This window comes from Camelus dromedarius, chromosome 27 (assembly GCF_036321535.1).
Source record: "Camelus dromedarius isolate mCamDro1 chromosome 27, mCamDro1.pat, whole genome shotgun sequence".
NCBI classification, from domain to species: domain Eukaryota; kingdom Metazoa; phylum Chordata; class Mammalia; order Artiodactyla; family Camelidae; genus Camelus; species Camelus dromedarius.
This window is the reverse complement of record NC_087462.1, coordinates 23,058,647-23,070,282: the sequence shown is the minus strand read 5'-3', so window position 1 is coordinate 23,070,282 and position 11,636 is coordinate 23,058,647. Positions and strand designations below refer to the sequence as shown.

At 58.1% G+C, this 11,636-nt stretch overlaps 1 protein-coding gene across 2 annotated transcripts; it reads right to left on the bottom strand.

Moving 5' to 3' along the window:
• Positions 1 to 675: 675 nt before the first annotated feature.
• Positions 676 to 11,093, bottom strand: TSPAN17 (tetraspanin 17). Of its 2 annotated transcripts, none has more exons than XM_010992424.3 (9): positions 10,848 to 11,093; positions 7,380 to 7,430; positions 7,140 to 7,286; positions 6,107 to 6,277; positions 4,027 to 4,152; positions 3,405 to 3,452; positions 2,807 to 2,923; positions 2,657 to 2,719; positions 676 to 2,063 (listed from the first exon to the last, which is right to left on the bottom strand). In XM_010992424.3, the coding sequence occupies exons 1-9, from the start codon at positions 10,932 to 10,934 to the stop codon at positions 1,914 to 1,916; spliced, it is 960 nt and encodes a 319-aa protein (XP_010990726.2). In that variant the 5' UTR covers positions 10,935 to 11,093; the 3' UTR covers positions 676 to 1,913. The 2 variants fall into 2 exon arrangements, with proteins under 2 accessions (XP_010990726.2, XP_031293705.1); XM_031437845.2 differs by having other exon boundaries at positions 2,041 to 2,095; positions 2,658 to 2,719; positions 10,848 to 11,091.
• Between the last annotated feature and the right edge of the window lie 543 nt (positions 11,094 to 11,636).

Here is an 11,636-nt window from a genome sequence, read left to right as displayed (position 1 = left end):
CTCATTGATGCTATTTCCAAATACATCCTGGTTCCACCCCTTCCCTCTGCCCATGCCCTCTGCCCCTCACCCCCTCCCACCTCTACAGCACCCAGGCTCCCTTATGCTGAGCCCACCCAGCTTCAGGGCTTCTAGGGAAGTTGGTCCCAAAACCTGGGACATTGTTCCCCTGGAGTTTTTCAGAGATGGGATCCCTCCCATCACCCCATCAAGGGGTCCCTTCTCCCAGGCACCCCAACCACCACTGTCTAGCCCATCATTCTTATTTTCTTCAGAGTTTGTATTACTAACAAAAATGCTTATTTGCATACGTATTTTTGTGTCTCCCCCACAAGAATGCAGCACAAGGGTGGGGACTTTGCCTGTTTCTCTCCTCCACATCCCCAGCACCCAAGTGGGCACTCACGTGGGGGGAATGATACCTTACTGCCCCTTACTGCGAGTGTGAGGTGTCACCTTGATGTGTCAGAAAGGCAGGGCGGGTCTGGTGCAAACCTCCAGTGAGCGGGCTCAGATCTGGGTGCCTCCTCCAGCTGTGCGCTGGGCAGCTCCCTCCCCTCTCTGAGCCCCACTTTCTTCATGAGGAAAAGACTTTCCACCTCACAAGGGGGTCGTGAGGTTTCAGGGAGGGGAAACGAAAGCTTTTGAAATTAAAGAATGCAAGACGCGCACAACTTTGTGAGCTGCATTTATTGTAGTGTGCCGGCCTGTCAGGGCCGCTGGGGTGACAGTCCTAGAGGGATCTGCAGTCACACAGGGGCCAAAGCTCGCCCTTACACCACCTGTTGGGCTTGCATTATTTAAAAATGTTTTTCCATTGGTTGTCAACAACTTAAAAATAGGGATATTTCACATAAAAACCTGGGTTTCTGGCTCCTCCAGCCTTCTGACATTAGACATGCACCTCACTTTACAGCAATTAGCCACAACTAAAGGCCAGCTACCACCTTCAGATGGGATCTGTGCTTTGCCCCAGTCCCCACCATGCCCTGTTACTCAAGGTCAGCTGCCATTATCAGTTGCTCGACAGTCTGAATCTCTCGTCACAAAGCAATGTCTCTCTGCGTCCACCTTCAGGAACCGCAGGAAAGTCAAGGTTGCAGGACAAAGGCCTCACACCTCAAAGGCCTATTTCCTTCATCTATACAACCTACCTGGCCCTGAGGGAATCTGAGCTGGAGATCTGTGAATCAGCCCAAATCCCTCCTCAGCCACCAAGGGCAGCCCAGGGAGGGACGGGACGTTCACTCCACACATATCCCTTCATGCAGCCAAGAAGCAGAGCTGAGAGCAGCAGCCAGACTCCCCCCAAGTCTGCTCCTTTAGAAGTTCTCAAATTCCCTGAACCCGGAGCACTAACAAGCATGGCGGACTCGCCAGGCACCCAGCTGTCCCAGTGTGCCAGCGCGCCCTCTGGTGGCCACAAGGCAGCTCTGCAGGCCACTGTGAAGATTTTCAATCTGTTTCCAAGTGGGCCCAGGCGTCAACCACCATGGGCCCAAAGCATCCCCCCAACCCCACTCCATGGGTGCCAAGCTTTCAAATTCCACCTGCTTCCTTCCCAAAACCACCCCTCAGCCCCTCTCCCAGGCACCGGTCTCAGTCCTCAGCCGGGCTGGACCCCTCCCAGGCAGTGGCCACTTCAGGGCAGGGTCCAGCCTCTTCATTCTTCACATCCCTGCGCCTCGCCCCAGGTGTGTCCAACAACAGCCTTGTGGAGTTTGCAGGGAAAAACCCCTACAGAGGCGGAGGAGGCCAACCCCAGCCTCCAGGGTGAGCAGCAGGGGCCAGGTGGGGCCCTCAGAGAACGGGGAAGCACGTATCCCAGGAGACGACGTCCCAGGTGATCAACCTTCATGAGAAGCCGGGGGTCTGGACTTCTACATGAAATACGTCAAGTTTTAAAGCTCAGCTCAAATGTATACACTACCCAGGCCAAGAAAACACGCTGGCAGGTGGGTCCGGGCCAGGGCCCCAGGCGGCGAGCTCTGCTGAGGCCCTGCAGCTGACAGAACCTCCAAGATGGTGGGCGAGAGCCAGTGGTTTTCAAGGTTTTGTTTATTTGAGTAGTTTGTAGCCATCATCATGTTTGATCCTGAGAGGCAAGCAAGGGAGAGAAAATTCTTGGACCCATTTGAAAGTCTGAGACATTGAGGCTACAGTGGCCTCCTGACAGGGTCAAGGTCATAGCTAGTGGAGACAGCTCTGAGATGCATGAAGCCATGTCCCAGGCAACAGCAGGCCCCAAGCCCACCCTACACAGCCATGCACAGAGAAGTGCATTCCCAGCTGGGTGGGGAGACACAGCAGAACCTTCCCACCCCACCTAGCTTGCACCCTCTTAGCTGTGCCCTTCCTGGTCCCCTGGAGAGCTCACCATCCAGCAACAGCTGAGCCGGTGGCTCCCTGTGCACACCCACCCCACCACACCTGCCCTCCGTGCCCACGGCTCCAGGACAGGCAGCCCAGGCAGAGCCACGCAGCTCTCTCCATGGGCGGGCGCACAGCACAGCGGCATGCGAGCCCCACATGGGGCTCAGGTCCGAGCAGAAACACCTCCTGCAGCCTTGCCCAGCATGGGCACAGTGCTGGGGGCGGGGGGGCGGGGGTCCCTGGGTTGGCCAGGCGAGTGGCCATGGCCAGCGTGGCAGCCTCACCAGTTGGCCTTCACTGCCTTGATGTCACTCACAAGGTTCTGGGCCAAGCAGATCCCAAAGATCTGAAAGATAGAGGGCAGGTGACAGAGAGGCCACCGGCAGGGCGGGGTGCCCGGGGCAGAGCAAGGGCACGCAGGGCCACAGCATACCTGGAGGAGGGCGATGCCCACGAAGACCCCAGCCACGACGATCAGGTTGTCCTGCAGCCACTTTTCAAACTGGCCCACGCAGCCTTTGGTGTGGATGGAGCCCTGCTGCTCCAGCTCCTGGGGACAGACGGGCACCAGGCTCGGCTCCGCCCACCCACCGCTGCTGAGGGCGCCACCTGGGTCCAGCCTGCCAAGCCCATCCGGCCGGGGGCCTTACACCTTCGCGCCAGCTGCCTGGAGCTCCACCGCAGGGCCTTCTCACCGGGGTCTCAGCACATGCTGAGATGCTCCGAGAGGACTTCCCTGATGGCCCAGCCCCAATCCCATTCCCTCTCTTACCATTTCCTTCCAAGCACTCAGCTGAAATTGTCACATTGCTGTTCACATTTATCTGTGTCTTACTGTTTTCTCCTCTACTGGAGTCCCCTGCCCGCGGGCCCCCTGCCTCTTGTTTGGCAGTACCAAGCCCCAAGTGTCTGCTGGGACCCAGCACCCCCTCCCTGTGGAACCCCTGAGGCCTCTTAGATCTTATGGGGGGGGCCCTCCTTCCCACCCCCAGTGTCCCCAGCTGCCCTCAGCCCTGTCCCTGCCTGCTCACCAGTTTGAGCCGGACATCGTAGCCACACTGGGTGTTGAGGACATCTTCCTGTGGAGAAACAGGCCAGGGAGCAAATCGGTGAGGGGGCACCCATGGGGCCTCACAGCGCCCAGCACTCAGGAGAGGCAGTTGAAATCATGGATTCTGCCGCATCTGCAGCTCCTTAAGCAAGGCTCGCTGGGGCCCAGGTGCCCCTCTCCCCGACGCCAGGGCGCAGGCTGCAATGCCAGCTTGAGCTGCCTCCTGCACAGGAATCCTGCCTGCTGGTGTTTTACTAAGAATGGGAAGAAATCTGGCCCTCGGTGTCTCTGTGTGCTGTGACTGGAGGGATGTCAGTGAGGGAAGCTTCTGCTCTAAAGAAAGCCACAAAGGGGTCACAAGCCCAGCCCTGCCACCCTAGCTTTGTGGCCCTAGAGCAGCCATCCCCATGCTGGCCTCAGCGCTGCCCTCGGACACACGCTCCCCAGCCCAGCAGGGCTGCTCCCATGGAAGATGGGCTCCCAGACATTCCTGGCCCCCAGAGTAGGATGGAGCCAAGCCAGCCCGGAGCTGGGTTCTTCCCAGACTGGGCCTTCGCACTGCGAGGGCCCCCCCACCCCCCTCCTCACAAGGCCCCACTCACCGCAGGGTCCCTGACGCAACAGGAGAAGGGCACCCCACAGCGCTCCCGGCTCGGGTTCAAGTCAGTGCAGTTGAAGTAAATATTGAGGTTCCAGTCGTTGGGCCCTCGGGCTCCGCAGCAAGACCACTAGGGGTGGGAGCAGAGCCCCGGGTGAGCCAACCACAGGAGCCCCATCCCGTCTTGGGACAGGGCTGGCTGGGAGGGGGCCTAGAGGCAGCCAGGCAGGCGGACATCTCCCCCGCAGACAGGCCGGGCCTGGGCCCAGGGCCGTCAGAGCAGCTCAAGGCTCCTGCCTGGGTTTGCTGGGAGCAGGAGGTAGTGGGAAGGGGCTCCTGAGTTTGTCCCCCCAGGAGAGGCTGCAAAAGGAAGGGAGAGGGCAAGGATGGTGACCCAAGGACCGTGACTTCCTCTAGGCCACCCTGAAGGGTGAGAGTTTCCACAAACCCTATGGGGAGAGGCACTACTGAACCCCACACGTGTGCTCGGTCTCCCCACACTTGTCCCAGAGATTTTTAAGAAAGACCTTCCCTCTATCCTCTCTGCAGAGACAGCAGGGACAGCAGGGCACTCCTGCCACCCTCCTAACCATCCCACTCCACTTCATAAATGCGGCCATCAGCACCCATATCCCTGTTACCTCTACCCAAAGCATCGCGGGCTTCCCCCCCACTGAGGGGTGAGGGCAATGGCCAGAGTGCGGCTGTGATGAAACAAGGGGCTCATCACCTAGTGGGGAGTCAGGAGCCTGCAGCCTTAACCCACCGACATGGCACAGGCTGCGGAAAGCCGGCCCTCAAGGGACGAGTTCAGGACAGACACAGGTATGCCCTGTGGGCTGAGCCAGGGAGTGAGGCCTGGCCATGCGCTGGGACGCTGGGATGCTGGGACTCTGGGACCCTGGGACCCATGCAGGCGGGACCCTGGGACCCGTGCAGACAGGACCCGCAGCCTGGCTTCTGCCTGCCTCCCCACCCTCTGCTCAGCACCTGTGGCCCCTGCGGGAGAATACTTCACCCCTCTCTTCACATCCTTACTCCTTCTCTTCCCCCAAGGTCACCCCCAGGGGCCTTCCCCTTCTCCACGCTTCTCCCTAACTCAGCTTGTACCCCAGTTTCTAATTCTACACACACACACGCACACATTTATTTATTTTGCTTGTTGACCATTTGTCTCTCCCCCTAGACGGCCATCCCCACGAAGATAGATCCCAGCTTTTTTCACCACTGAATCCGCAGCACCTGGCCCCGGGCCTAGCACACGACAGGTCCATAATAATTCTGTGTTGAACAAACAAAGAAATCACACCTAACTGCCCGGCTCTTAGTCTGCCTCTGCTCTGTGTTGAGAGCTCCTCAAAGCAGAAACCAGCTCTCATTCATCTCTGGATCCCAGAGCAGACTCTTGGGGTGGATGGTGCCAAAGGTGGGTGGCTGTGTCAGTGGCTGTGACCTCATGCATGACTGCGTGTGTGACTGGGTATGACTGTGAGTGGGTGAGAACGTGCAGTCGGCGGGTGTCGGGGATTTTGTGAACTGTCACTGACTGCTTCTCCTTCACAGTGGCTGGGTTTGCCAGCTTGAGGGCAGAGCTTCTGATACGGAGGTCTCAGACACTAGTGTGGTCAGAGGCCAAACCTAACACTATAAATGAGAGAAGTATAATGAATACAACAAACGGGTGTAGAGGAGATGGTGGCAGACAGAGAGCCCCTGTACCAGCAAGGGGGGCAGTGGCAATGCAGCCCTAGCCAAAACTGTGGGCCCAGTTTAGTAGGAGAAATCCATAGGAGAAATGTATATTTTTATGCCAAACTTCCTTCTTTAAGTGTTTTGTAAGCCTGGCCTAGGAGCTGCCAGTTTGGAGCCTCTGGCCTCTGTTCCCCAACCCCGTGTCCCTGCAGGGCTAAGCACAGGAGGATCATCAGGGGCTGGCTTCCTCTCGCACGAGGGGATGCCTGGCTCTCTTCCCCGCCTGGCCTGGTGGGAGAGGGAATGGTCCCAGCACACAGGGAACCTGCTCCCTCATTCGTCTGCTGGGCAGGTGCCTCCTGTGTGTGGCTGGAGCCAGAGTTTGAACTCACGTATTCCTGAGCAAAGTCAATGAGGTTCTGGAGGTCAATGTCGTCCCGATAGGCCTTGACGTTGTTGTTAATGAAGAGGTTGAGCTGGTCTCGAATCCAGTCCTTGAAGACGAAGGCCAGGATCCCTGTTGCCAGCTCCAGGAAGAAGATGAGGCCAAGGAACACGGAGAACTGGGGTTGGGGGCATACAGACAGTGGGGGTCAGAAATACAGGCTGGGGTGCCAGTGGCGGGGCTCCACCCCCCACCCTGACCCAAGAGAGCCCAGAGTCCCCACCTTCTACAATGTTAGTATTGGGTTTTTGTTTTTGTTTTCGGTTCCGCTACCGCACTGGATAATACTGTCTTACGATGAAAAAAAAAATGGTGCTGTTCTTACCTACCCATCCACTCCACTTCCCCTGTTGTCTTTGAGAAACCACCCTCCACACACACCTTCAGTTTCTGTAGCTCAGAGCCGTCACCACCTCTTGCCCCGCTCCCAGATAGAGGACTGGACATGCGCCAGGAGCCCACCAATCAGAGCGCTACCTCCCTGGGGCCACAGGGATTGGTCCAGAGACAGCCAATCAGGATTAAGGAGGTGCAATTACAGGACTTCGGTAGAATGGTTGGGAAGAGAGAGCCTCGCACAGCCTCCAGCAAGGGTTCCTAAGAGGGCGGCGTGAAGCCAGCACCCATCATCCATTCCTGGACATCTTCCTACCCCAAGGAGACTGGAGCCAAACTGTAGAGACAGAGCTAAGAAACTGAGAGACTAGGCCAAGTGGCACTGTGGTGGCCCCTGGATCCAAATCTGCCAGCAGCTAACAAACCCCTGGGCTTGTACTAATGAGCCATAAACGCCCTTTTCACTTAGGCCACTGAGTTTCGGTCACTTGCAACAGAAAGGATCCTATAGACAATACAAATCTGTGATCACTGTTACAATAACATAATAAAAAAAACTACCCATTATTAAGCACGAACTATATGCAAAAGGTGGCTGGGAAGAGGTTGTGGTCCCCAGTGGATCTAAGTGGGAGGGCACTCACAAACTTGAGCAGGAAGGTGTTCTCCCGGAGGGCTCCAATGCAGCCCGCAAAGCCCAGCACGGACATGACACCTCCAACCACTACGAACAGCCACACAGGGTCAAGGCCTCCCAGATCGGTCAGTGCAGAGATGTTGGAGAGGACGCCCTGTGCAGGGGGAGCAGAGACAAATGGGGAGGGGGGCTCGCCCTCCCTCTACCTTGACACCCAGCAGCCCCACACCCTACCCCACCACCTTACCTTCTCACCCCAGGCCCAGAGGCCAATGGCCAGGAATAGGGCTCCCAGCACCTGCAGGAGGAGCAGCAAAGAGCTAAGGGCTGGGGCACTAGCATCCTTTCCCACCCCCAATGGTACCCCACTGCCAGCTAGTGCTCAGGATCTTCAGGAAGCCAGAGGGAAAGAGAGAAAGAGGAGGAAGTTCTCTAAATGAGACCCAAGATCCTTTCCACCTTTGCAAGAATGCACCTCAGTGTTTCTTCCCCACAGGACACAGCTGGGAAGACTGAATCCTCCCTAGCCCTAAGAGGGACATAGGCGCCCCTTCCTGGAACTCAGAACTGGAGCAGAGGGTGGCCAGAACACTCTCACCAAGCAGCAGCAGCTGTTTCCTGAGTAGGCGCTTCCACTCTAGGCCCGTGTTGGGGTTCCAGATTCCTGGCATCCTCTCTGCCCCCTCCCAAGTCTGGCCTTCCTGCTGCCCTGCAACACTGTGACCTCCACCCTACTCCCCTCCCACCATTTCAACCTCCATCTGGCAGAGCCCACTTTTGCAGCTCACAGCCAAGGAACCCTGAGTGACAAGAAATCCTGAAGCAGGGCAGGATGCAGCTGAGGGGCCCAAGCCTTCTAAACACCAGCCACTGTCCCATCTCATTTCCTTCCTGGGAAGAGCCCTGGACATCCAGGCCAGCTGCCTGACCCTGGGCAGGATGTCTAGCCTCAGAGGGAGAGCGCCCCTCCTGCCCAAACCCAAGGCCATGACCTCACCTCTTCAGACCTCACTTACCCACTTACTTTCTCTCCACGCTCCCCTCCCTCAGCACATAGCCCCAGTCAACTCTACCCCTGACCAGCCACCCTTAGCGCATTCCCCTCTCTGGCCCCAGGCTCCTTCCACTGCTGTACTCATTCTCTAGAAATATTTTTCCTCCCCTCCCCCACACTGGATCTGGGATGTGAAACTAAACATCACTTCTCCTGCCTCATCCCACTTGACCTGCCCACGGCCTTTAGACAAATGAATGATCATTACTTTCTCCTCCCTGAAACTCTCCATGGTTAGCACATGCTATTCCTCCCCCTGCCCCTTCTCAGCCTTCCCCCTACAATTCTCTGCTTTACCTGCACCAGGCACATCCCCCACCATGTTCCAACCTCAGCCTACTACCCTCTTCTCCTCACTCTCATCTCCCACCCCACCCTGACACTGGCACTCCCTGATCTCCACCCAAACCTCTCCCTGGCTCTAGACCCCTCCGTCCACCTGGCTGCTGCAAACACCTCCACATCCCAGGCTCTGTTCAGTGTGCTGGAAATATATCAGCGAATAGGACCCATGAGCTCTAGGCCCTCATGGAGTTTACACTCCAGTGGGGGAAATCCACAGTGAGCAAACTAGGTAATTTCAGATACCCTAGGTAATTTCAGATACCAACAGGCATTTTAAAGAAAATCAAACAGGGTGATGTGATGGGGAATGACTGGGATGGTGGGGGTGTGTTTCAGTCAGGGAGAGTGGTGACATTTTAGCTGATGCTTGAATGATGGAAAGGCACAGCAAGGGGAAAAGACTTCCAGGAGGGAGGACTGGCAAAGGCCCAGAGGTAAGATCACGTTTGGCAGAGCAAGGAACAAAGTGATGGGCAGCAGGGCCACCCTCCACAGGGTGCTGTGGGCCACAGGGAGGAGTCTGGACTGCATGCTAGTGAGAAGAAACTTGCAGGTTCTGAGCAGGATAACATCAGGGTCTGCTTTCCATTAAAACAAAAAACTCTCTGGTTTTGTTTCACAGGTACCTCCTTCAGGCCACCTTGGCCCAAACCTGAAACCCTCCCTCCATACCCCCAAGTGCCCCAGTCTGTCCATTTAGCCTCATAACTTCCCGTGGAGCCTTCCTCACCTTTCCCACCTGCCACCCTCCCAGCTTTGCCCCAGTCCTCCTCCCTGGTCTCACCTCCAATCCCTGCCCCTCACTCACCCTCCCCATGGCAACCAGACAGATCTGCAACCAACACAGAAGCCAGAACAGACCCATCACCCAGCACTGAAGCCCACAGTGCTCCACACTGTCCTCAACGTAAAACTCAAACTCTCTGCCCCAGCCCAGGGGCCTTTCACACTCTGGCTCCCTGCCTGGGGCGGGGGATGGGGCGTGCACCTGCAACAAGCCTGGGTCTCTCCTGCCTCTCCCCGCCTTGACACTTGGGGGCTCCCTCTGCTCAATGCTCTGCCTCACCTACACCTACTTGCCCACTAGGCTGTCACCTTAGCTCTGTGGTGGCTGGCTGTGTGACTCTGGGTTAAATGACTTAACCTCTCTGTGCCTGTTTTCTCATCTATAAAATGTAGACAATAATAAAGGGGCCATGAGAATACAGTAAGGTATAATTCATTTAACCTGCCTAACAGCCCTGAGGGGCAGGTTTCATTATCACCCTCTCCCAGGCAGGGAAGCTGAGGAGAGAGAAGTGATCTGCCCAGTCTCACAGCTAGGCCTGCTACACCCAGAGCCCCAGACTGCCTCAACCAGTGCTCTCTGCACGTGGCCAACACTCCGAGAGCTGGTTGCTGCTGGGGTCAAAGGATACCCACACTGTATGAGCAGCATGTGGGTAGAGGGCAGTGCCACCGAGTCCTGCTGAACAAAACTGAATGCGCCTGGCATTCTAACCCAAGGTGTCAGGAGCAGAAACTGCAGAGGCAGCAAGCAGCCTTGGAGAGATGGGATGGGGGAGGGAGAAGGGAAAGGTGACTTGGCAGGGCCCAGGGGCACAGATGCCGCCCTGGGAGGGGCACCAACAGCTCCCTTCTCCAGGCAGGGGCAGCTCCGCCCTGGAGCCTCGGTTTTGTCAGCTGTGGAATGTAGAATTCTGTTCCCCAGAGCCAGCTCCCGGCCTCTCAACAGGGGATATTCCCCTGGCCCAGACAGAGAACTAGGGCGATTGGCCCTCCCTGCCCGAAAACCTCTTAGTTTAGGGCAGGGAGGAGGGGTAGGGAGGGCCGAGGGGCTTTGACCTACCCCTCTTTGTAGGAGCTTAAGGTGAGGCAGCAGGCCCAGGGTCTGGAGGGGTAAAGGAACAGGAGAGGGGATCGGGCCCTTCGCGGAGGCTCTCCCTACCGGCAAACCAGGGTAGGGCTCCGCGCACCCCCCCCCCCCCACCTCAGGGTGCAAGGGGGCTGGGAGGGAGAGGGGGCGACCAAGCGTGCCCTGAGGTCTTCAAGGAAACACCTCCCCTTTTTCCGCAGGGCCTTGTGAAGACCCCCGGAGACTACCCCTCCCCACCCTATTCCTGCAGTGGCTGGGACCCGCCCCCTGTAATCCGGGCCTCTGTTGGTCCTGGGGGTGGGCGTGGAGGTGGGAGTGAGAGGAAGGAGTCGGGGGGCGATCTCAAGCCCAGGTGGCAGGGTGGTCTTCCCCTAGTAGGGGACTGAGCCTCCTTCTCCCGCCACCCTTAGCACAGGGCCAGGAACCCACCCCGCGCTCACCCAGAAGATGATGTTGAAGCCAAACAGGAAGTATTTCCCGCAGCAGCCGACCTCCGGTTCCTGGAAGTGCTGGTGCTTGCCGGGCATGGTGAGCGGCTGCCCGCCGGCCCGGGAACCGGAGCCGGGGACCAGGCCCAGGCCTCCACGGGCCGCCCTGGGCTAGAGCAGCCCAGGGCCTAGCCCGGCGGCTGCGGCTTCATGGCCGCGGCCACACAGAGTGCCGGTCGGGCCCCGCCCGCCCTGCAGGGACCGCCCCCGGCGCCCGGACCACCCACTGCTCAGTGCCCTCGGAGCCCCGCCTCCACCAGGCCTGACTCCGCCCCTCTTCGATCCCCCTTGGAGCCCCGCCTCTAGGCTTGGCTCCGCCCCCGCCTGACTGTCCCACCCCAGGCCCCACCCCTCAGCCTGACTCAAGCCCCCCGAGCCCCGCCTCCAGGCCTGACTCCGCCTCTTGCGCCTGCCGCGGCCCCAAGCTCTCCAGCGTCCTTCAGATCCACCTGAGACGCTTGCTGATGGCACCGTAAGTCGCTGGCAGGAAAGACCCCCAGTTCCCCCCGCAAGGCTCAGTGCCAGCGCCACCCCAATCCCCGGCCTTGCTGTCGGAGCCTATCCCTTCAGAGGAATAACTACGGCGCTGGTGACCGACCGATGGGGATGGTTATATGGATCGTGTTTTTAACACACGTGCAGGACGTTTTATTACAGTGGAGTCGAATCAGAAGCGTTTCTCACTAGAAGGAAATTCAGCTAACCTATACCGGTTCAAACTCAGACCAGATGACACCTGGG